The sequence below is a fragment of the Equus quagga genome, chromosome 15, assembly GCF_021613505.1.
Source record: "Equus quagga isolate Etosha38 chromosome 15, UCLA_HA_Equagga_1.0, whole genome shotgun sequence".
Taxonomy (NCBI): Eukaryota; Metazoa; Chordata; class Mammalia; order Perissodactyla; family Equidae; genus Equus; species Equus quagga.
In genome coordinates this window covers 19,091,092-19,116,621 of record NC_060281.1, presented here as the reverse complement: position 1 = coordinate 19,116,621, position 25,530 = coordinate 19,091,092, and the positions used below count along the sequence as shown (strand labels likewise).

Below are 25,530 nucleotides of genomic sequence, written 5' to 3'. Positions count from 1 at the left end.
TCCATTCATCTATTTTGTTACGTTTCCTGAACTATCTTCTTCAGAAAAATATGCTTGGATTAAGTAAAGAATCTTCTAAACAAAACTCTTAAAGTACTTAATGAACTTGAAAAACTATCATATTCAGATTTTAAAAGGCTCTCTTCTCATTTACCTTCTCTTTCTAATATAAATGTTAATCCCTTCGAAAGTAATTGGGCCCGCTTAAATTGCCAGTCACAATTAACACATACTCAAAATTTGCTAAATGTGAGGATGAAACACCAGCAGAGAAAAATATCTTGTATTCAGTAGACTTTTGTTTCCTGAAATTAAAATTTGAAATGACTTTAATTACTCACAAAGAAGGCTTGGTTGACCAATCCAGTTTTCTCTGAAAAGACAGACCAAATGGGAAGAAAATCATGAAGGCTAAACTGATTTGTCTTTTCAGAAAAATCCTCAGGACTTGTTCAGACTGTAACATAAAGTCCAATACATATCAGTCTTCTCATTGAGGTACAGAAATGGAATTGCCAAATGACTATTGTCTTGTTAACTTCATATCAATATTAAAGAAAATGAAGCTTTCTAGTGAGTATTAGGGGAATGCCAACACAGGATTGGCGATTTATTGGTGCAGTAAAGAAATGCGTGGCTGTTCAAGACACTGAATGTAGGGGAGAAAGCAAATAGGCTTTCCCCTGGGCTGGTTCTTATGAACAAACTAGTATTTGTTCCCATTTCAAAAGGTGGTCATCTTGATCTTGATTTAGAAGTTCTCCTGAGGGCAGACAGACCAGTACACTGCTCTTTGCTGAGTTACGCAACAACCATAGGCAAGGAAAGCAAGAGTCCTATGAGTTTTAAATGAGGCAAGACACAGAAGATCAGACTGATGGGCAGACATTAATGTAATTACTAGCCGACATTTGCAGCTACAATGATCAAGGCACCCTGAACTATATCACTTATATTCTCACAGCAACCCCATGAGGTAAATACTATTACTTGGTGCCATTTTACAAGTGAAGACACTGAGGTTTGGAAAGGTTAAATAAACTGCCCATAGTCGCATAAGTAACAAGCAGCGGAACTGGGCTTCCCGCTTGGACTGATAGATGCTAGAGCCCTCTCTCTTAATCACTAGGCTGTACCGTTTCCCTAATTAGAGACAGAATGGCCCACGTGGGGAGGAGGTCTGAGCTCCAAGGGGATAAAAGCAGAATCAAGCCTGTCAGAGTAACTATGGCTCAAAACACAGCCCAGCCTTCCCAGCATGCAGTGGTCCTTTCAGCCACACTTAGACACAGATCACGTGACTGCCCTTCTATCACCTCCAGACGCAAAAGGTACACCATAATATAATATTAAACAACTGCCTCGCTTTATTCCAAGCAGCTGCTTCCCTTTATGCTTCAGTTAGAATAGCATTTGGCTATGCTCACAAGCCATTAGTACTCTTATGGGCTTAAAAGTGCCACATAAAATAAATTGATCATATTTGGCCACATGCTCTGAATAGGCAATGGGAAAATGGGCCTCTGTATTGACCCACAAAGTTCCATTCCTGGGCTTGCTCAGTCCTTTTTATTGCTCTGTCATCAAGTTCCAACACAGTTTACAATGTACCTGTTTATTTAGTTTAACGGGCTATAATAACATTTACTTTGGCTTCTTTTGGTTGATCCTTCATACCCAACCCCACGACCTACTGTGGGGGATCTAGACTTCCTCAATCCATAAAATGTAAGGCATGGAAATCTGTCCTGAAAGGTTGAAAAATTGAGTAAAGTCACTGATTAAGGTACTCACAGACCAAATGGGCACAGAAGACAATAAGGAGCCCTTCAGAAAGAGGGCTATTTTCTACTTTGTTGTTCTCATTGTTGTTGTTAACATCAATACGTATGTTTGACAAAGGGCTGAACAACTTCAAGTGACAGCTCCTGACAAAACCATCATGTCGATGATAGAAAAACTAAAAAGGCAGAATGTTTGGAGGTAAAATTCTAAAAAGTGTGCCCTGCATCTGGAAATTAAGAAAGCATTCCACTCCAACTGTGGCGTGGTGACAGGATCTTTATTGAGGTGACTTTCTGTAGAGTCCAGACACAGGGGCTATTCTTAGAACAACCAAAAAAAGCATGGAGCTGCCTAAAAATAATGATGACTCAACACCTAGAGGCTTCAGTGATGCAATGCTGTCAAAGAACACCCTCTCTCCTCACAGGGTGCAGTTTTTAAAACAAGCAAGCTCACAGCTCACCTTCGGAGGAAGGCAAAAATTTCACACGTTGAAGGAGAAAATTAGGACCCGTGGGTCACAGACAGAACGCTCCATCCAGGCATCGCCCAGCACCGTGGCTTGGTTTCCTTGTTGAAGAAGAAGATTCTGCCAAAGCCAAAGTCAGTTCTTCCCCTCTGCCACCCTCACTCATCAGTTGTCCTTTCAAAACAGGCCCCGTGAGACAACAATGCTGATTACACAAGAGGTGGGCCTGAAAAATCCTGTCCTCAAGTCACCGCGGCCAGCACATTTCATGGGGAAGGGTGGGTCCATTTGGAGATTCTTGATCAGGAACAGGGTAGCTCAAAACAGAAAACAAAAGCCTACCCCAGAGCCTTCTCTCTGCCCTCTCAGGGGCTCCCATTCCCCCTCCTCCTATAACACGCTGCATCCACCCCAGCCTCTCACTTCACCTAACCTGTACTGAAATTCTCACAGCCAGCAAACATTAAGCTTCATGAGAGCTTGCATCTCAGTCACCTTTGTACTCCCAGTGCCCAAAGGGACATGGCAGATTTTCAATAATTGTTCAATAACTGATGGCTTAGTTGATCAGACTGATTAATACAGTACTCTGTCCCCCGTGAGCATATTTAGGAGTCACTACCGTTCCCTGAATATGTAGATTATGTAATTTAGGATACCTTAGGATATAGCTTAAGTATATCTTAAGATATACTATCTTCGAGGGATATATTCATTAAAAAGAGAATTCTTGACCAGAAAATAGCCTTCAAGTTCCAGAAGATTCTAGACCCCATAGGAGATACTTGGGGCCAGGATGTTCCTCACACCATCGAGCCAATCTCTTTGTTCTTAAGTCTAGCTCTGTTGGGCAAGGAACAAAGCAAGAGAGAGAGGTTTGACACTCAGGGCTTGGCACACGACAGATAGGTATTTAATACATTAGGTCTTATGTGTACAACTGAGTGTTTCTTTTTCAAAAAGGTGACCTGGTTGCAGCAATGCCTTCATCACACACTTCTCCAATTCCGAAAAGTCAGTTCCCAAGCTCCCCCCCCAAATCATTCCCGTTAGTTTGTAGCTATTTCTCATCATGGTATTTTGAGTATGCTGTTCTTAAATAAAAAATATTTTACTGGGGGGTGACCCACTCAAATCACCATACACGACTCTAAGTGACTTGTGTGCTTCCACAAGCTTCAAATCCACCCTACATAAAAGGCTTTGCACCACCCAAAACATTGCAAAGAATGTGCTATTGGTGATGCCAAAAGAAGAGTCCATTTGACAGGGACCACACTTGCTTAGATACGTGAACTCAGAGATATTTGTTCGGGGAAAGACAGCCCCAGTGGAGCTGAGAGCCCAGTTGTCAACAGGAAGCAGGACAAAGGCAGGGCTGGAAAACCAAATGTTCACTCACTTTCTGCTCGTCTTCTTAAACCGTGATGTCCCCACCCCCTGACTCCCACATCTAGAGCAGGACCATCCGTAGGAAGCAGGTTTAATGAAAGCTAGTGATCAGTGCCAAATTTCTGACATAGAAGAGTCATTTTTCTGAAATTTTCAAAGGAAGCTTTTGGAAGAGCTAAACGCCTCTCCTCTTCTGTGCTCCTCGCAAAGCCTTGAACTTCAGCTCCACAGTGATACATTTTAAGTGGACTTCTGTTCCGAGTTTTGCAACTGGCAAGAATACAATACCAACGAGGAAAATCATCTATTTGATGGAAAGAATAAAAATCTCATGTGTCGGGCATTGAAGCTACAGCAGCTTCCCATGAAATAATTTGGCCTGTAGGGTTCAAATCAGACTGATTTATTATCAGGACAAACTTAAATACACGTATCCTCAAACGGTTTCCGTATCTGTGCTCACTTTCTCACAAATTAATATTAGAATAGCCATCAGATGTAAGAGCCAAATGTAAGATACTGTCATGTGACCACGTGTTTTTCTATAAACACGCAGACCACGTGTGCTGTGGAAGATGTTATTGTTCTGTGTGACTGCCAAGTTATATTTTTTTCCTTGAAGCTGTTTAAAATCTATACTTTCAAACAATGTGAGTTATAGCAAAAAAAATTTGGGGGCTGGCCCTGTGGCCAAGTGGTTAAGTTCACGCATTCTGCCTTGGTGGCCCGGGGTTTGCTGGTTTGGATCCCAAGCACGGACCTACGTGCTGCTCATCAAGCCATGCTGAGGTGGCATCCCACACAGGAGTACTAGAAGAACCTACAACTAGGATACACAACTATGTACTGGGGGGCTTTGAGGCAAAAAAAAAAAAAAAAGAAGAAGAAGATTGGCAACACATGTTAGCTCAGGGCAAATCTTCCTCACCAAAAAAAAAAAAAAAAGTGTGTATGCTATCTTAAAAATAAATAGTCTACTAATTCAAGTGATTTTTTTTTCTATTCACTGTGGAATTTAAAACGTCTACAAAATACACCCTTAATGACTTCTGGCAAGCCTCTTTCCACGTTGAAAGATGATTGTTAAAGTACTCATAAAAGTAAAAGTAAAGTACTCATAAAAACCCAAACAAAACTTGATCAGAGAATTCAGAAAAATTTCTTACATTACACATGCACATAATTAGATTAATACAAGATAAATAGAATATCAAGACCAATAAGAATAAATGGAATGGCTATGACTGCATATTAATTTTTAATTTAAGCTTACTGGAAGCCACGGAAAAAGAGAAACATTGTAAGTTATGTAATTTTCCTAGTGAGAAAAAATACCAGTTCCCTGGAGTAAGCAAAGTTTTCTATGTTCTAAAACAATCACATGAATCTTATATGGGAACAGTGCATCACATGTATCCCACAGCAGATGCTGAAATAGTTTTCATGTTGCAAAAACTGGCATTAAACTTTCTTGAAACCCAAAGCTGTGATATAAGAGCACAATTTTATTAGGATTCTACAAAGAGTTGGCCTTTCTTCCAACTTCCACAGCCTGTGTGCCCTCGAGGTGAGAAGTTTTTAGAAAAGCTCTTCCCTCCTTGAACTAGAGACAGTCGCAGGCGTGGATGGTGGGGAGGAGGATGAAGGAGCCTGAGAAAGGAAACCAGCCATCACCAAGAAGATCCAGTGTTGTGGCACCTCCTCTACCCATGTCACCTCATTTAATCATATAACGAACCTTTACAGAATGTATTGTAACCCCATTTTATAGAAGAGGGAACTGAGATTCAGAGAAGTTAAGTTGGCCAAGATCACATAACTAGTAGGCAGCCGAGGCAGGATTTGGACGCAAATGATTCCGAATCCGCAGCCCTTTCACTGGGCTCTTCTCTCTCCCTAGGTTGGAGGAGGTCATCCAGAGGACATGACCACTGGTTGACCCACGAGCTGGACCAGAGCAATCGGAGGCTCCTCACCACCCCGCCCTCCTTGAAATGTACAAAGTACATTCTGTCTACTGTTCACACAGTGGGAGCCATTGTCAAGGATGTAGCCTTGAGAGAGCAAGGCGTTCTTGAGAACATCTGGATGGTATATGTCACTGATCCCAGGTAAGGCCTCTGTGCAAGCTTTTAAGATTCTGCCAGGTGGTTGCGGAAATCTAATTGTCTTGTGGCTGCCCAAGACAGGCCTCATATGCAAGTCCCCTTGCTTACTAAACCTGCCACCCACAAATCTGGAGTGGTCTCCCTCTTTCTTCCATCTTTCCTTGCCCTCCCTGTGCAGAGGCCAGTTTCAGATTTCACCAGGCGACTCCCGAGGTTGTGAACCCACACCCTGTAAAGGCTCATGTTATGTGTAGAGCTGTGCTAGACCTCACAGGATACAGAAGAATGATGAGCTTGCTCCACGGCTCTCAAGATGCTAATAAGCATCCAGGGGAATGTAAGACTAGACCACCATGGAAGGCAGTGTACTCTATGTATAAATACTCTACTACATAATTTGGAGTTGATAATAGCTACAAATTTGGGGGGAAAGTGTAGCTCTTGAACAAAGTACAAGATAGGATATTTCAATATGTTTGAGAAAAATCTTAACTGTGTCACGTATCTGATCAACGGGTCTACCCCTCAAAACACTGATAGAGATTATGGTGTTTATGTTTAAAATGAAGCTTGTCCTGTATAATACAACATCCCCAGCAAAATACAGCACTATCAAAACACTGCCAGAAACTGATCACACTTAAAAAAATAAACTGCACATGTTCTGTTTCTACATATCCATTCTGCTTAAAAGGTAGGGGAGTACGGTTGAACATCATATGCATAAAATCACAAATGAATAAATAATAATGAAATGCATGCAGCACCCTAATAACCCAGCTCCAATAGAGTAAACATCACACAGTATTAATGGAACTGGCCCTCGGTTCATCTCCATCACATTGATCTCAGCCATTGAGCTAAATGTCAGGCCTGCTGTGAAGGATACCTTGGTGGAGTTTTAAGGTTCATGTTCGAGCTCTCTGACTTTCACTGGTTCACTCCAAGTTGGTCAAGAATTTCATGACCACCAAACTGAGACCAGAATCAAGGAAGCCAAGAAAGGCAAGGGGAGGGGGAGGTTCATGCCATCCTCAGCTGATGAGAGCAAGGAAAAATAGTAGTAAAGCTTATTCTTCCCACATCCTTGCCCCGGGGGCCATCTCCAAGATTCCCTCTTGAAAAGGAATGTTCTTAGACAACAGAACTCAATAGTTATCCCTGAATTTACGTATCTTTTAAAATTTGAAGCCATTGAAAATTATCTCACTATGACCAGGGCCACTGCAATGTTTATGCCTTTCGTGCCTTTCTCAAGGGCTCCTGGCCCAGAAAGAGAGGGGAGGATAAAACCCAACCTGCCCTCCACCTGTCACGCCACCCACAACTGCTCAGGGCTTCATTCCATCAGCCCAGAGGAAAGGACATCATTTTTACAAATTCACCTGCCTTGCCCCAGGCGGTGCCGTGAGACCGCTTCTGCCCATAAGGGCACCTTCTAATGATTCAGAGTCACCGTACAGGCCAGCAGCAGCTCTGATGGAAACCTTATGAAGTGGCTTCCAAGTACTTTCATTTTTCCAAGAAGAGGAAAAAGCTCCACGTCCCTCTCTAATATCATCCCAGACTAATTGGAACATGGCAGCCGTTTTTCCCCAGGTGCCATCAAGAAGACAAGCTCACCCGCTCTTTGGCACAGAAACCAAATACTCTCCACTCCGTCTGCATCAGGCTTAATTCCTTCCACTGCCTCAATTATTTCCAGGTAGTTAAGTGGGGCATTTAGAGTGGCTTGTCAGGCTCTTCAGCCCCAGGGGGGTCACTTGGTGCTGTGGAGAAGCGAGACACTAAATATGCCTCTGGAACATTTTAGTCACTTCGAGAAAAGTTAAGGTTCCACGGAATGTCCTACAGCAGCTTTCAAATCTGCCCCACGCTGGGCCTCTCGTCTGGCAGCTGCCCCCAAGTGATTAGTCATGACTAATTATGGTTCCTAGTCAACGTCCAGAGAAAAGAGAAAACAGGACTTTTACTGAGGCAATGATACACACTATCTTTTCACAGTTTAAACATTCTTTAAAGCAGCAAACAAATCTGTAAATGTCACTTCCACAGGATGAACAACAGGAGAGAAACGGTGAAACCCCTAAGTATGCCTCGAAAATCTGGTGTCTAATTTAACTGTTCCTTGCTTTAATGTTTAAAACTCATGCTTGGTCATCATTTCCCCACCCTCAGGTCACCATAGTTCGCTTCATTTTAATTTTTCCAACCCACATTCTGTAACACTTAAACTACAGTAAATTATCTTCTTCTTGTTCATTCTCTGCTACGCATCTGTAGCATGAATTTTCTGACCAGCCTTAAATCATCCCCATGACGTGTTTTCTAAGGTCTTCCAAAGCACCAGATTTCAGCTTTCATTGCCACTTCTTTTTTTTCTTATCTCTCCCTTTTCTTCTCTAGGGATAGTTATGAAAACAGATGTGCATAAGACATTGCTGATTTTTTAACTCACTCGGCTTATTAAATAGGTCAGTCATCTCTAAAAATTTTAAACATCACGTAAATATAAATTGACATATAAAACAAATATATTCACACGACTATCATGTCTAAACTACAAGAGTAATTAAGACTCAACGCATTTACATTTAGTTTGAGTCTTGCTATGGCGTCACCTGAGTTCTCACTCTCTCTGCCTTTCATTCTCTTACTTGAATATTCATGCTGATGAATAGCCAACTTTATTTCTAGAACCTGTTTTCCACAGTAGAATTCAGAGATGGTGAGTTATGGTGGGTAATGAACTAGAATTAAGAGTCAAGAGGCCTTGTACTTACTGTATCAACCTAGATAGATTGAGTTATCCTGTGGCCACAAACCCCCATCCCAGTGGCTTAAGCCATGAAGTCTTTCTCTCCTTTTGGTCACCTTATATGTTCACCATAGGTTGGCCAGGACTCTGCTTTGTGTCATTGTCCTAACTCCACAAGCCAAACTGCCTGAGCAGACACTACCTGGCACAATGTGAGGTGCCCCAGCAGAGTGAAAAGAACATTCTTCAGGGCCAAATGTGGGTAATTAAAGGCTCGGCCCGGAAGTGATACAGGTGACTTCTGCTCACAAACTGGGCAGAACTAGCCAGGGGGGTCCAGGGAACACAACTCTGATACGTGCGCAGGAGGTGGAGAGGCAGAAAGACACGACCCTCATGGGGTTGTCATGACGATTAAAGGGCTGAATGTTTACAAAGCATTTGGAGAGCACCTGCCACCTCCTACATCCTATATAAGTGTTTACCACTGCTATTATTATTATTGCTGTTATTATTATTATTAAACTAATGAATTCATATTTTTTGGAGATCTTTATAAGTCACCCATCAGGCTTCTCCCTCCTGAACTGAATGTGGCTAAACGTTTCATGGTGGTTGTTTCATTGTTCTCCTTTAGCTACCACTGAGCGCCAATGTCCCCTCAAGCAGACCCCTTACCCATCTTTAGCAGAGACACAGGGCAGCCCACAGGATGCTCCTCCAGGCTCACCTGTTCAAGATGACTTTGCAGCCCAGCTGGACCCAGAAAGGCAAACCCAGGGAGCACATCAAACAGAAATGAACCCCAGTAACTTTTCGGTGTTGGATGCTGCGAGCATCCCAGTGCTAAATGTGTTTCATACAAAAATATTTATGCTTCAAGCTGTAGCATGCAAACAGCAATCTGCATTTATTGGTTTCAGATGCCAATTTCCTCCAGCTCCGGCTCTCCTTTGTGTTATATAAACAAATCTCAACCATCTGGACCACAACAAGCCATACTGAAGCTCACTCCTTGCAAAAGCATCAAATCAAAATATAATCTCACAGAATTCTGCCTAACAGAAAATTGGAGTGAACATCACGGCCCTCACAAAGCTGTTTAAAAATGTTCTTTAGGTGTCAGAACTCAGAATTTAAATAGGATAGCAGAAATGAGCATATCAGAATATTTATCACTCTGATAAGCAGAAACATGGCCAGATCGTCTCCTGCGGTGTCACCTCTGTAAAGAACAGTCCAATTCAGTACCTTCCGAATTAGCTCCCAAAGGAAAAGGGCTTAGCAAAAGTGGCTCAGACAGGTGAGAAAACAGAGAAGAGACTGTTGCAAGACTCATTCGTGACAGTCAGAAAGCAAAAGCTTTAATTTCTACCCAGCTAGGGAAGTTAAAATGTACGCTTTACAACAATTGCAAGAAACAAACTAAACTCTGGTCCATCAATATCAAGAAATAATGAATCAAAAGTAGGTTGTGCCAAAAAGGAAAGGACTCTGCCAAAACAAGTTACGTATATTACTATCTACCCACTTGGACCTCTGAAATGAACACTAAGCATCATTTCTGATGTCTTAGCTCCCTGATACAACTCCAGGTTGCTGAATGCATCTTCCCAAATATTTTAGACAATCACCACGGCCAGCCATAATCATAGGCAAATACAAGGGGTGCTGGAAACGCTTTTTGCTTCTCCCTCTGCCTAAAAATGTCTCCCCACCAACTCAGTACAGTACTCAAACTGTCCACCCTTTGGGAAAGATAATCATCATCGGTGTGGCGGCTCAGATTCACGAACTTTGAATGTTGTGGAAAGAATATCCTGAGAGAATGGCACACAAGACAAGCGAGTTTTATCAAGACAGTGAAAAACAATGGAGGGGAAGGGAAGACTACAAAGGTCTGGAACTTGCAGAGAAATATGTGGCAGTGAAAAGGAGGATCTGCGAGGCTTCCCAGATACCTTTTCTAGAGTCCCATGATCATGCCTCCTGGCTGTTGTCAACTCATTTGGTATCTGATCATCTTGCTTTGTCAAACTTAAACCATGTACATATAATTAAATCAAAACTGAATCCAGAGGCCAGCCCCATGGCCAAGTGCTTAAGTTTGTGAGCTCCACTTCAGCAGCCCGGGGTTCACCTGTCCAGCTCCTGAGTGTGGACCTACACACAGCTGATCAAGCCATGCTGTGGCAGCATCCCACATAGAAGAACTAGAATGACTTACAACTAGGATGTACAACTACATGCTGGGGCTTTGGGGAGAAAAAAAGAAAACACTGAATCTAGGGCAGATTATTTGATATCCTAGAGAGTCTTCTCAAATGGGGTTTATAAAATCTCACCAAGGTGGAAGACTTTCTGTCTGATTTAATAAGTTGAATTATGTAGACACTGGCCAATTATAAAATTCACCTCCTTGGCTATAAAAATGTGGGATCTAAATAATTGGAAACTGGTTCCATTGAACTATATCCTGTTGATTTCATCTGAATAGTTTATCAAGGTCATTTTAAAACTAAATACAATTTGTCAAGTCGCAGCATGCCGACCTTATACACAAATTAAATGAGAATATTTTGTAATCCGTTATTCAATCACAGATCAGAATATCAAAATAGAGGTGGGTAAATTCCCAGGAACTCTCCCCAAGCCTCTGTCTTTCTACAGAACCAATTCTCCTTGATCAGCCATTCCTTTTTTTTTTCTTTTTAAAAGACAGGGATCTTTTTTTTTTTTTTGGTGAGGAAGATTGGCCCTGAGCTAACATCTGTTGTCAATCTTCCTCTTTTTTTTCCTCCTGAAAGCCCCAGTACATAGTTGTATATTCTAGTTCTTCTATGTGGGATGCCATCACAGCATGGCTTGACGAGGGGTATATACGTCCATGCTCAGGATCTGAACCAGCGAACCCCGGGCCACCGAAGTAGAGCTCACAAACTTAACTACTTGGCCATGGGGCCGGCCCCTGATCAGCCATTCTTGAGTAGCACTCCTGAATGAGATTAGTTCCTTCCTAGGTCTTATTGTTTCAATTTACTGGGAAGTATTTAATCAGGAAAGAATCACAATCCCCATTAAACCTCTCAGGAAAATCCTAATTGTTGATTAATGTAGATAAACACATGATAGAATGAGAAAACATGGGACTTTGTTTCATAGTTAATGTCAAGTAGATTTCAGGGGAAATTACTTGCTCTGAGTAAATTATAATCTGTGTTATAACCTGATTATAATCCAAGAGCAAAATTCCCAGTTTCTTTCAAAGAGGCTATGTGCCATTTTCACAGCACTGGAGGTTCTAATCGTGTAGAGGTCCTTGATTTCAAGCTATTTTTAGCCCATTATTTCCATTGTGCAACTCCAAAATAATATCATTAGAAAACTATCTTTAAATGGCTTGAAATAATTCCTAATCCTCTGGGCTATCAGAATTGCTTACAAAACCAGTAAAATCAAGAAAAAAAAACTTCCAGTAATTGTTTTCAGACAACAGGGTTTGGACTTCGGCAATTAGCAAAAAAGAGCCCAAGTATGTGAGACAGCAATCATAAATCCTACTCTTAACATCTCACACAGAGCCACTTACTTTAGTTTAGAAAAAAGGCCCTTCCTCCCAAAAAGATTGCCCATGTTTTACAACATAGGATAACAGTGGATATTTCCAATGAGAAATCCACATCCACAGGGAAGGTTTGATCCCTTCAGACCTCTCACCTAACAGATCAGAGAAATATGAAATGGAGGTCAGAAAAACCTCCAAATGGAATATTGACTCTGATTTCCAAGAGTACTCATACTAAATCAAGTTTGTCTCTTCAAATGGGAAGCTTCATTTTCCAGAACATGCTTGTACATAGACAATCTCATTCCCCAATCATTTCAAACCAAGGAGTTAACCACGTTCATTCAAATTCTTACAACACACACCTAACGATTCCAGCCACTGTGGTATCCATGAGGAGAGCGAGACCCACTGTCAACCAACTTACCTTTCTACCAACCACTGCAGTACTCGGGTTCTAGCTATTTTTAGAACATTCACCAAACTGTAGGAGGGGTTTGGGTGAATGAGTACTTGTGCTGTTTTGAGAAAGGCAAATTATATTTTTGGCAGAATAGGGGAAAATTTTTTTTATGACGTCTACTTCCTAGCCCAAGGGGTATCTCCTGCCATCACTATTCCTAACACCACTTGTTTTGTTAGACAGACCTAAGAGTCGCAGACGATGAGATCTGATTCAACATAGTCTCATCTACAACCCAGTCATGAGTACCCCCAAAGTGAGCTGATAATAGAACAGGCTTCTCTCTTCCTGCTATGCATGCCAAGAAGAAAGCCAACTAAATGTTTTCAAAAACTTCAAAACATTAACCACAGACGAGCCATGGAAAGAATTTGGGATAATGCCACAAGTTCCCATGTTTCAGGAGCAGAAAAAGCTTATTACCTTGCTCTCTTCTCCTTCAAACACTGACTGGTGAACGTTGCACGCAAACAATGAGTTGGGGAGGTCGTTGAAGTCAGTGATCGCTTGAAAGGCTTCCTCCGCGAAGCAGCGAGTTATGGCCCAGTCTCTGTCTACGCAGCAGAGCAAGAAAAGTCCTCCATCGTCTGGGATGTGCCCCTGCTGCCCTGGGCTCCTCATTCCAAGGAAGTAAGATTCTCCCCTCATTGCTGTGGACACAAAGACGGACTTGTGTTAGAGCAGAACTCGTTTTCTTAAGACCTGGTGCTCAGGCTGCAGTTCTAGAGTGTCTGGGGCAGAGCAGAGGAGCATGAGGAGGAGAGGCAGGGTCTATAAGCCGGGGGAAGACCCAGCAAGTTCATCTTATCCCCTTGATCTCTGAGTCACAATTCCCCACACAGTTCTGCTTCTGGGCAAGAATCCAGTCAGTGCTGTGGTCAAAAAACCCTATTTAACCAGGAAGGGAGTTGGAGGCCAGGGGCTCTAGCCCAGGTGCCCAGTGTTTACTAGACTTGGGACCTGGGAAAGTCACATAAGTTCTCCAAGCCTTTGCTTCCTTATGAGAATCAGATGGACTCAAACAAAAACGCACATGGGCAAATGCTTTGATAAGTTACATGATAAATTATATAATTCCACCGCAACTACTAATGCCTATCCTTTATTGAGTTCCAGGGACCGTTCTAAATAATTTACGTGCATTAACTAACCTATTTAATCTCCACAATAGTCTATGAGATTGGTACCAATATTATCCCCATTTTATAGATGGGAAAACTGAGGAAAAGAGCGAGTAAGTAACTTTTACAAGGTCAGTAACAAAATGGCGGGACTAGGATTCAAACCCAGGGAGTTTGGCAGCAGAGCTCACTCTCCTGTTCTGTAGAAATGAAGCGGATCAAAATTAGTGCAAGACTGTATTTAAGGAAGTACAATCTGCTTCATCACCAACTGAATCCTGATTATGAAACTCTAATAGTTAATAGTTTATCCACAATGAGGACACACACACACACGTGTGTGCGCACACACATCTTCTTCGGCCTTGGATAATTACTCTAAGTAATTTGTGAACCCTGGATCTTGAAAAATCAGTGCTATCCTGGCTAATCCAGGGTATATAGCTCCCTTCCCTCATAGCCCCTATCATAAAGCTTTCCAGTATTAAGCTCAACTAGCTGTGTTCTATCATCCTATTATTTCCTCACCCCGTACATTAAAAATTCTACCCAACTGCAGGCAGTTGGAGAGTTTTTCCATTTTTTGATACCAATACATAATTCAGTAGATTTTTTCAATCTCCCCACATACTTCAAGGACAGTATGTGCATTTTTCTTCTGTTTTCTATTTTCCCGTCTATCATACTATTCTGTTCAAAGCTCAATAATTAGAGACCCAGAAGGTGAAATAACTTGCCCCTGGGTATACAGGTAAGACTGACTGAAAATTAAGACATGGCTGCTAGGTCATCTCCAGGAAGCTCCATTCCCCAGTTCCAGCATTGCAGAACCTTGGAGAAAGGAGAGAAAGGTGGGTACCAGGAAAGGTTGCTCTGCCTTCATGAAGTTTAGACACAAATTCTAGATCTTCAGATAATATGGGCTTCTGTTTATATTTTTCTTGAACTCAATGTATCGTAGTGATGACGTTATGTTTTTATTTTCCTAGAAACAAAACCCAAATGGACTCCTGATAAGCAGTATTTGATGGCAGTTACTATAAAATGCATTACATATAAAATCTTAGGCCTGGTTGGGACAGGAGCCAAAAATTAAAGAGTTTAAGGTAATAACTCTAAAATCAGATCAGTATAACTGTGGTAAATAAAAATAGTGCTCTCTATAAAAGATAATAGAACCATTCTTGTATTCTAAAGTTCTTAAAACTCCAATTAATACAACATTTTTTCTGTAGTTAAATCAATAAAATACTTACTCTAAATAAAAATATGGTACATGTTTTAAGCTTTGTTTTATTCTATAATTAATCCAAAATATATGAATGTTTTTAATTAGAAGGAAAAAACTTCAATGAAATACTTAAATGTATTTATTTTCCTTCATATTCATTTATATTGTTGCTTCAGATATTTCAATGCAACATACATAATAACCATCACTTATTAATATTAGAGTACTAATTATTTTAATAGTAAAAATAATTACTAAGAGCATTAAAATAGTATTATTTTCGTCAATGGATTATAGGAAAACCTTTTGATAAATGAAGTCATAATCATCCAGTAGCGTGAATATAGATATTGTCAACTCTATTTTATTTTTAATCCTGTCCCTCTTATTTAAAAATTTTAAAATTAATCAAAATGGATCCCAAAATGTTCTTAAACAGGTCTGAGAATGTTTCAATTATTCCTTTTCCAGAAAAGAATTGAAATCCATTGCTGAACAAATTAATTAAATGGACTAAATATTAACCCTCACTCAGGATTCATTCTAATCTACTCAAATAGCCTTAACCTCTGTTCTAAGCTGTACCAATACGATTATCTGCCAGAGACTTTATTTAAAGCTCATTACTTTCAGTAAAGATTTAAAAGGTGAACGCATTTTTGGCAAACAACCTGTTCTGTGAAATATTTTAGAAGTCAGAGCTTTGAACAAAGGAACTGTGATTTCTCTTTCCAGTTCCATTCCTGACTCACCTTGGAACATGGAGAAATTAACTGATCATTCTATGACTCAGTTTATCCTCATAAAACAGGAACAAAACAGCTATCTGCCTCCCTCAGCAGAGTAGGAAGAGGCAGAGAAATGAAATAGGAATAAAAGGAGTGATCAAAATCAGTATTAACCACTTCACAAAAGGATATGCAATCCGAGATGCCACAGAAACACATCATTATGATAACCTCAGAGTGAGACTAGTATGCTTTGGTATTTCCACTAACCTTTAGTAAACACAAATAAACAGAGGGAAAGAAACCCTGGAGATTAAAAGAACTTCCTAATAAAGAAATGTAAAGGTCCTAAAGCCCAAAATAACTAGTTCGTCTTTTTAAACTAATTTCAAAACTCTAAACTATTATAAAGTAACTTTGGGACAACAACTGCCTGCAAAGCCTACGATGTACACGTGTTGCCCTTATTTCTAATTCTGAAGATGCTCATCCAAAAAGGAAGAGCTGCCTTCAGCTCAAGAGGGAAAACTTCTGGGAGGGCTTCCCGACCTCCCCATAGCCCATGAACTCGGCATCCTTCCCTTGCATTCCCTGAGCACCGCACACAGCCTTCTCTCCCAGGTCATCCTACACTGTGATTCCTGCTTTACTAGCCTGCAGCTCAAACTAGACTGGTACTTCTTGAGAGCAGAGCCTGAGCTATCTCCATTCATTTCAATCTAAGGTTTGATTTATAAAATGGAATTTACAAATGAAAGATAGCAAGAATCGCTCCAAAAATTCCTCTGGCGAAAATAAAAAATCTGTAGAGTATAATTTAAATAACATTCAAGCTTTTTGATTATACGGGTTCACTGAAGAAAAAACTCGAAAATTCAGAGTAGTATAGAAAAGGAAATAAAAGTAAACCATAATTCTACTATCCAGAGAAAACTCTGCTAACATCTTGGTATATTTAGTTCTAGCGCTTTCTTCACACGTATAATTTTTAAACAAAATCGGGATCCTGCTATTTAGTATCCTACTTCTTTCTTGAAACATTGATATAATCAAGAGCAGTCGCTTGCCTCACTAGATATTCTCTGAAAACATTAATTTTAATAGCCACATAGCACCCCAGTGTATGAATCTGTCAATAATTTATTTAACCATTCTTCTGTTGTTTGACATTTGGAAAGCATAAATTTCCATCATCACATGCATCTGGAAAAGGAAAACCACTATCCACTATTAAAATATAAAGCCTCCCCTGGGAGAACCTCAAAACTCAGACGCAGAGAAGAGTCATCTTTACGAAATACTGGAAAGGACTCCAGGGGCCGACGTGGGTTCTAGTCCTTCTGGAAGATGTGAGCCTTCTTGGCTGTGGTTTTCACGTCAGCAAAAAAGACCTATCTTACCGGTCTACTGTGAACATCAAACGAGATGAAGCACGTGACTATCTTTTGGAGCCTCCAAAATAATATGTGAATTAAAGCTATTTATTATCACTTACAGGCTCATCAAGAGCAAGCCAACAGAGAGGAACCCAGCACTACCGAGGCAACTGCCGTGTACTACTGGTAAGCGTGTCAAGTTTCAAATTTCCAGTGGGTGTCCTTGAGGGTTAGGCACATATCACTAAATTGAGAAATGAGTAGAGATGCCCCTTGAATTTTTGGTGTGAGTCTCGTCGGGGATCTCATTAGAAGGGAAAGATATTTGTAAGGAAAAAGAGAATAATTAAAATAAAAAACAAAGAACCCTGTCCTTCCCCCAAACACCACCACTAACAAGGTAACAGTTGATCTAAATGTTACAAAGTTAGTGGCAAAGAGAATATAAATGATTGGATTTAACTCATTTTAATGAAAGGCGAAGCCTGAAGAGAGGAAGATTTACAACTATTTCATTATTTTGCTATAATGTGAAAATGACTTCATCCAAATCCTTAGATAACCTGATAGCACTTATTAATTAAACATTAAAAGACCCAAAATGAAGACAGTATGGGTCCTACTATGAAGACTAGCCACCCGAAACTTAAAGATGCCTGTTCAGCATCAAAGAAGTAGCAACCATATAAACGTTTGTTGCATAAATAAGTGAATAAAATCTCTCTCCCCCAATAAATGTGGACAATCTAAACATTACTAAATTTCTACAAGAGGAATTAATCTTTCCAAAACTCTCTACTTTTCATTTCCAACAAACATTTATATGGTACAATTAAACTCAGAGAAAGGAACCTCAAACAGACGTTTGATTCTGTGGGAGATCATTATTGTCACAGCATTGTCACCATGCATGAGATTCAGATTTCTGAGTTGCAGAATGGGGTATATCTCATGAGAATGAGAAGGAAGTCATACTTTTGCCCACAGGAGTTCTGGTCTAAAAAGTCTTAAACTGGGTATAAAAGGATGGAAGAAAACCACAAAGAAGCCCATGAGAATGGCAGAGAGCCATGACAAGAAAAATAAAGCTGTAAACATCCATGGAGATGCTCCTACTAGCTTCATTATCGGGTAAAATCACTCCATCAATAGTGTAATGTGATGCATTACCTATAAAAAAGACTAATGCTACTTTGGGAGGGGTGGGGCGGTGATAATCTCATCTTAACTCCCCTCGACATGGAGAGAAATCATGGCCAATTCTGATACCACCCACTACAAAAAAACTGGAATTGTTTCTAAGGAGACTATGCAGTCCTATCGAGGGCCAAAAGTCATGTCATCTAAGAAACAGGGCCTTGAGAACTGTAGGAATGAAATCTTGAGGGAAATCACAGTTGCCTTCAAATTCAGTTTTTGTGTATGGCACTAAGAGAGTAGAAGTCAAATCAGAGAGGAAGAATTCAATTTAATAAAAGGAGCCATGGATCTTTTAACACTTTGAGTTAAAACAGAAATGTTCTGCCTTGTGTCTTAGTGAGCAACCTGTACCGGTGACAGTCCATGAGTAAGCTCCATAGGGCAAGTGATCAACATCTGGTGGGATGTCACAGAGAGAACCCAAGGACCAGGGAGATGGTTGGCTGGCATTTCCTTTACCGTCTGGTTTCACATTGAGATTTTTATCTTTCCGTGATTGGAAGAAAATACACAAGAAAAGAGATATCTGTTTATCTCTGGGCTTCAAGATGCCCAAGAAAGGGGAAATTATAACCTTTAACAAAAGCTTTCTCCAGGGTTGAAAGTTTCCATTTGATGCTCGAAATATACCTGCTTATATTTTTCTACTTCCAGGTTACTCAAACTAGAAAGTGGAATTTTTTTTTTAATAGGAAATAGTGATTCACAAAGGGAGAAGAATGAGCAAGATATACAAAGAGCAATGTTAAGTTGGGGTTTATTTTTCCTTAGACAAAAGAATGTTAAAGATTCAACTCATCTGCCTTTCAAATTAAGAACAAGAATATAAAACTTTTTGCAATAAGAGTAACAAATAGGAAAATATATGCCTCAATTCCATGTTATGGCCAGCAGAGGAGGATAAATAAGGAAATAGGATGAATGGAAATGACTAATGAATAATTCATTCTGACTTTGAGTTCAGTTTTGATTGAAAAACAAGTAAATGGATTACGGGAGACTTGTTAGTTTGGAAGAATTTAAAGATGACAATGTCAGCTTGAATATTAATGATAAAAAATTAAGAATGCAACGTTGTATTAATTAGAAGCAGAGGACTTGTAACTATTTTTAAGTTGAATACAAGATTTAATGAATCTTATTTTTAAATGTTTAAGGAATAGAAACCTCAATGTAACGTTTCACAGTGTTTAAAATCCATTCAGCTCTAAAATTAAATGATTCTCTAATGATACTTGGAACAAAAGGAACTTATTAGAAGAGAATTTTTATATGAATAACAATAATCATTTTATAATTAAATCATATCATCAGCTTTGTTGGCCTTATGGGTGAGGTCCTTTTGTTGCCCTTTTGGTATTTTAATATCTAGAGCCCCTTAGAGAAAGGCCAGGCCTTTTTCTCATTTTTGTCCATCTTACAGGGAGATTGAAGTATAATATTAGTAACAACAAACCATCCCAGCCATCCTAAGACACAAAGGAGAGACATGATATTCTTAGGCTGTGCTCCATAGAAACCCATTAGAGCTCTTTCTGAAATATAATGGAACCTATTTAATTCAGCTGCAGAATTTTCACACCTGCTGAGCTGTGTGAACCTCATGCTATTCTTGATACCATTTGGGATCAGTCTTGAAAAAATCAGGAGCATGCAGTTTTCAACTCAGGGTTTTCAAAGGAAATTATCCACATTCTTCATTCAAGGCTCCCTTCAGGACACTTCTGGAGCCACTGTTCCACCTTAAGCTCCCACAGGACAGTAATTCAATTAATTCCATTCCACCAAGAAACAGCTTTTTATGAATTTTTATGAAGTGGGGGGGGGGGGGGGAGAAAGTTGTTTCCATCATCTCCTTTTGTACTGAATTCTATAGCAGTGATGGGACTACAAACTCACCAGAACAATGTCTTTACACCTGTAGGGTTTTAATGCCCATGGTCTCCCAGGAGGATGTGCAAATCCTGTATATTCTCCCAGTGGACAAAATCAGAAAGGAAGGAGGACCCTCAGATTTACCCGGGGTCAGATGGAACAAGCAGATAGGGCATTTGTATTCCATTCCCACAGCATCTTCAGGAAAATGTGTTTCAAACAGGCTTGCTGCAAGAGAAGAGAGTCAGATAGAAGAAATACCATCTTTTATGAAGGGTATGAGGGTGAGAAGGTTGTTCTTAAAGACAGGGAAATCTGTTTCTACAAAGAATGACGTACAATGAACCATAGATTTATTAAACAGAACAAGCCATATTGGAGCACTCACCCAAGAGAGAAGAGCTTTGGTCATTGTATTAGTCAAGGTCCCAGCAGGAAACAGATGGCATGCTCAAATCGGAAAATTTGAAAAGAGTTTAATAAAGCGATCGTGTACATAGGTGCGGGCAGTGGATAGGGAAACCACACAAGATAGTGCAAAACCCTGTGCTAGCACTACACCTTTCTGAAAAGGTGAGAAGAGGGGAGGGTTTCCCAGAAACGGGACACATAAAGGACTGTGAGGAGAAGGCCCTCTGACAGACCTTTGCCTGGGGGATGGAGCCAATTCACAGTGGCACCATACAGAGGATGCCAGAAGAATACATATTCCCAACTTGTTCTCTTTCTCTGATCTTCTGGTACCTTCTATTGGCCAAACACAACTGGAAACCAGAGGGCAAGGGAGCAGGTAATGTGGAGTTATATGGGTCACCCTCCGGGGCACAGTATAGAATGGAAAAGCATGGAGATGAAGAATGCGGCACAGTCTTCATAACTGGGTAGAAGTCTAGAAATTTGGAAGGTTAATTTCAGTAGAACTTGATTTAAACATTTAAACCCAAGTCATTTTTAAGCTGACAGCTCAAACCAGGGCCTGTCTGATATCGTCACTGAGTCACCGTTTCTGACTGTGTTTTTCTTAAGAACAAGAATGAGAGAGAATGAGTGGCTCTATGTGTACACCACTATGCAACATGTATTCTGATCTCAAAAGTCTTCAACTGGATATAAAAGGAGCAAGGAAATCACAATTGAGCCCATGAGATTGCAGAGAGCCCATGTCCCCATCATGGTGGAATACGTATTCTTGAGCCCCCGATAGAGGCAGAAGACCATCCTGGCATCGTTGCTCTAAGAAGAGGCTTAAGAAAGCTGCACGCCTCTGGATGAGCCAAGCAATTCTATGCAAAATAACTTTTCACAGGAGGACAACACTTAAAAGTGAGCAGCAAAGCAGGCGAAGGTTGCCATGGCAGCCAAAGTAAGATTTATCTCGTCATCTTTCACCTTCTGCTTTCAGGTGGGGCATAGATTATGAAGCAGAAACAGAGCAAAAGGGAAAAAGAGCAGGGAGAGAGAGAGAGACGCTGCGCTTTTGAGGAAAATCCAGCCAAGAAGGGTCTGAGTTCCTCAGACCTTCTAGAAAGAAAGACTGGAAGGCTGCTTGCGGTGGAGCATGGAGGGCTGGTCAGAACTCCCGAGAAAGCCAAGGAGGCCGGCTGCACTCCCACTGATAAGATGAGCAGATAATAAGCAGCTTGTTTGTAAGGTCTTTGTGATGCAAGAGGGAAAGGACTGAGGGAGAGAGAGAGAGAGAAATATCCCCGTCTGGGCACCCAGCATACAGCATGCTACTTTTTCTCCAAATATACAGCTAAATGTTCATGTCACTTCCACATTAAAAATCTCCCAGAACTCCCTAAGATTTATCAAATTCAATAGAAACAGATCTTCAGGCCGCCAAACCAGAACACCCACAAGAAGGTGACAGTCTTCCTGCCCAGATCTAGCTACTTTCATTGGTGCTGAGAAAAGAAGCACAGGTCTCAGCATCACGTTCCAGTTCTGTCAGTAAAGATAACAGTAACAACAACAACAATGGCAGCAGCAATTCTTGAGCCCTTATTTTGTTCTAAGGGCTTTACCTGTATTACACTTACGGAGAGCTGGGTGGCCCTGCCCACCTTACTCAAGCTTTCCTCACTTCTAAGATTTCTCCTGCTCACCACCCTCTGCGGCTGTCAACACTCATCCTCAAAGCCACTTCTGGGGCCACTGCCTTCAGATCCCACTCTGAGCCCCTCACACAAGACAAGATCCCCCTCACTGACCCCATTGTCCCGTGTTTGTACCTCTCACGACACTTCTTCGTGTTGCCTCTCCTCGTACCTTTCTCATTTTTACCTTCCAGCCGATGTTGAAGGCAGGAGGCTGAGTCTTCCCCACCAGGACGAGCCCTGGAGCTGCCAAATGGGACCTTACCCTGACTTCCCATCTTTCTTGAATTGAATGGAATTCAAGGAGTTCTGAACTTGACTCTTGGCTCCCCAACATTCTAGCCATCTGGCCGTGGACAAGTGACTTAACGTCTCTGTGTTTGGTTTCCTCATCTGTAAAGTAGGGATAACAGGAGCGTACATCCTAGAGTGCTGTTCTGAGGATTTAATAGCTAATAGAAATAAGGCATTTAGAATAAAGACTGGGACCCTGGTGAGTGCTCAGTAAATTTTAACTACTTTGGTACTGACCATCTTAGTCCTCAACAGAGTGACTCTGTAACAGTCTCACACGACACAGGAGCTCTTCTCTTCCCTAGAGTCATCAGTCTTTTCATGTGGAGAGAGCATAGACGATAGAGGTAAGTAAAGCGTGGGCTCTGGAGTCGGTCTGCCGGGTCTGAATCCTGGCACAGCCACTTTCTAGCTGTGTGACCTTGGACATGTTACTGAACATCTCTGGGCAGAGTGTGCAATATGGGGACCATAATGGTACTGATTTCACAGGGTTGTTATATGGATTAAATGAGTTACACACCCTCCCTCCATCTGAAACCCCCCATTTTTTGGTGTGCCCTCAATTGTTTAGCTCTTTAGAAGAGGTTGTACTTCTGCAGTGAGAAATGCAAGAACCTTGAAGTCAGGCGGACCCAGATTCAAGTCCCAGCTCTCCATCCATTGCTGGCTGACCTCAGAGAGAAGACAGACTGGTGGTGGCGGCAGGGGTCCGGGTCTGCATTCTCCTTCCACAACCATTTTACGTGGTGATTTTTGGCAAGTTAGTTTCACTCACTAGGCCTCAGTTTCCAGAACTATAAATCAGAACTATTGAGAGACCCCAATGAGACCATCCTGGTCAAGAATTTAGCCCAAGGACCAGGAGCTACAATCACTCAGGAACGTTAGCATTTGCCATGACCACTGGCTTGCACTTGTTAACCTTATGGACAGCTGCACCTTTAACCACTTACCTGTCCTCAGATGATTGTTTACTTTCCAAGAAAGGCATATTTCGTGTTAGGCCCAGGGTTTGACATAACTTTGAGACCACAAACAAGGACTTTCCTTGAGTTTTCTCCTCCCATACACTTAGCTTTCTAACACATGTTCCCTGCCTCAGACTTAAAGTTTTACTTGCCGTTCTCTTTCCTTTCAGCACCATTTTCCAACTTAGATAAAAATGCCATCACTGCTTAACCAGAGGCTCCAAGGTACTTCACAGGAATGTTCTCACCCCACTAGAGACCCACCAAAGCCAACCAAGCATCTCTACCCTGGGAGGGTGGCCCAGTGCTTCCTTTCTGCTCTCCTGTCTGCACACGTGTTGTTATTTACAACATTTGGCAAAGCAGACCCATTTATTGACGTCTTTACATCTCCTCCCATCTGTTGAGCATTTTCTCTTCTTCCTGTAATGGGTGACACCCAGCGTGGTTCCTGATCCACAGCGGTGGCAAGACAAATGAAATGTACCACCACCAGCCTCTCCCCAGAGCTATTGCTATGTTCTCTCATTCTCTCTCCTAATAGATGTCCCAGAGCTTTGCTCATCTTTGATTACCACTTTCTCAACTGAGTGACTTCCTGAGACTCAGATTTTCATTGTCTCCTGCTGTGTTAAATCCAGAAGGTTTCCTATTCTTATCCTCCCTTTCACATCATTCATTGCTGGCGCAATTCACCAACTCATTCTTGATCTGAAAGTAAGACACTGCCCCGACTACATCGGGTCACTTAAAATTTTTCCCTTCTTTTCCTATCCCTTGGTTGAAGATGTTCATTCGCTTGCTCTCTCTCTTCCCCCCTCTCACTCCCTCTCTCTTTCAAGCTTACAATCACAACATCTATCTATCTGTTAGGTTCCTGTAGGAGCAAATGCTGATTGGGATTCTGCATTGCAAACCAGAGCATACCTCCTTCTTTCTAGATGGAGCTGCCTGCCCTCACCCTCAACCAAGGGCCCCAACTGAGAAGCCAACGTAGGCTGGGCAGCTTTTCTCCACATTGTCAGAAAGTCACAATTCAGGATGATCCATAATTAGTCCCCTACTTCTGGTGCCATGTGTTGTTTATAAGACAGAGCTGACCCAGATTCCAGCTTAGAAAAAAACAAACTGAAACCTTTGTTAAAGTCCTTTCCGGCCTGCTGCAACTAGGGCCAGTTACTCTGAGGGGCCAATTCGCCTCACCTCCCACTCTTTCAGCAACTGATCAGGGGCAAGGCTCACAGAGGACAGAAGCTGTGTTGGCAGTAAGGCTTCTGGGGAAAAGCTACAGAGGGCCTAGGGAGAGAGACGGAGCCGGTGGAGGAGGCAAGTAGGAGCCACTAAGTGAGCTTAATTACTTATTTACCTTTTAAGAACTGGCGGCAACCTTTTCTCTACATTGTGAGGCCCCTACAATGCCTTATGCCTAAGACGATGCTTGACATATAGTTGGAGGAGGATGCGTATCATCGTCTACATCTCCAAAAGAGCTGACGGAAACACTTGTAACTTTAATGAACAGAAATGGTCATGGTGGACACCATGATAATCAAATGGCGGCTTCACCACTGTAGCCCGCAGGCTCCTAACAGGTACAACCAGAACAGAATGAGGGGCCTGCCCAACCTCGCAACATGACATCGGAAGCTCTCTACATCTGAAGAGGAAACGAGGGCCCCTTCACCTTCCTCCTCCTCTAATCCCAGCGCCATTCCATATGTTTAACTGGAAAAACAGCCAATAAAATTGAAGCTTCTTATTAAGATAGCAAAGATCAGTGTTCACCACTGGATTCCTAAAGCCTATGTCAGTGCCAGGAATGGGCAGTATGAAAGACGAGAAACACTATTCAAGGCTAGCTTGTCGTTTTGAGATACTATTGCTATTTGTCTCTTTATCTAGTTACCTAAGTGTTCTACCTTTCAGATGACAGTGTCTGTCACAAAGCAGATGCTCAAAAATATTTGTTGGATAAAGCTAGACAATTCTCTTTTTCCTTCTCTCCACCTGTGCACTTATTTTCTCATCTTCTCCATTTTCTCCATTTCTTAAAATTGGGTTTTTTCCTTCTTCCAAACAGAACCTTAATAGTCTT

At 41.4% G+C, this 25,530-nt stretch overlaps 1 protein-coding gene across 1 annotated transcript in view; it reads right to left on the bottom strand.

The window, feature by feature from the left end:
* The window catches only part of RCAN2 (regulator of calcineurin 2), a 251,266-nt gene that overhangs the window by 202,808 nt on the left and 22,928 nt on the right, over nt 1-25,530 (bottom strand). The window contains exon 2 of the mRNA XM_046640911.1: nt 12,964-13,190. Coding sequence (XP_046496867.1) covers nt 12,964-13,188 — 225 coding nt within the window. The 5' untranslated portion in view covers nt 13,189-13,190. The remainder of the gene's footprint in view (nt 1-12,963; nt 13,191-25,530) is intronic.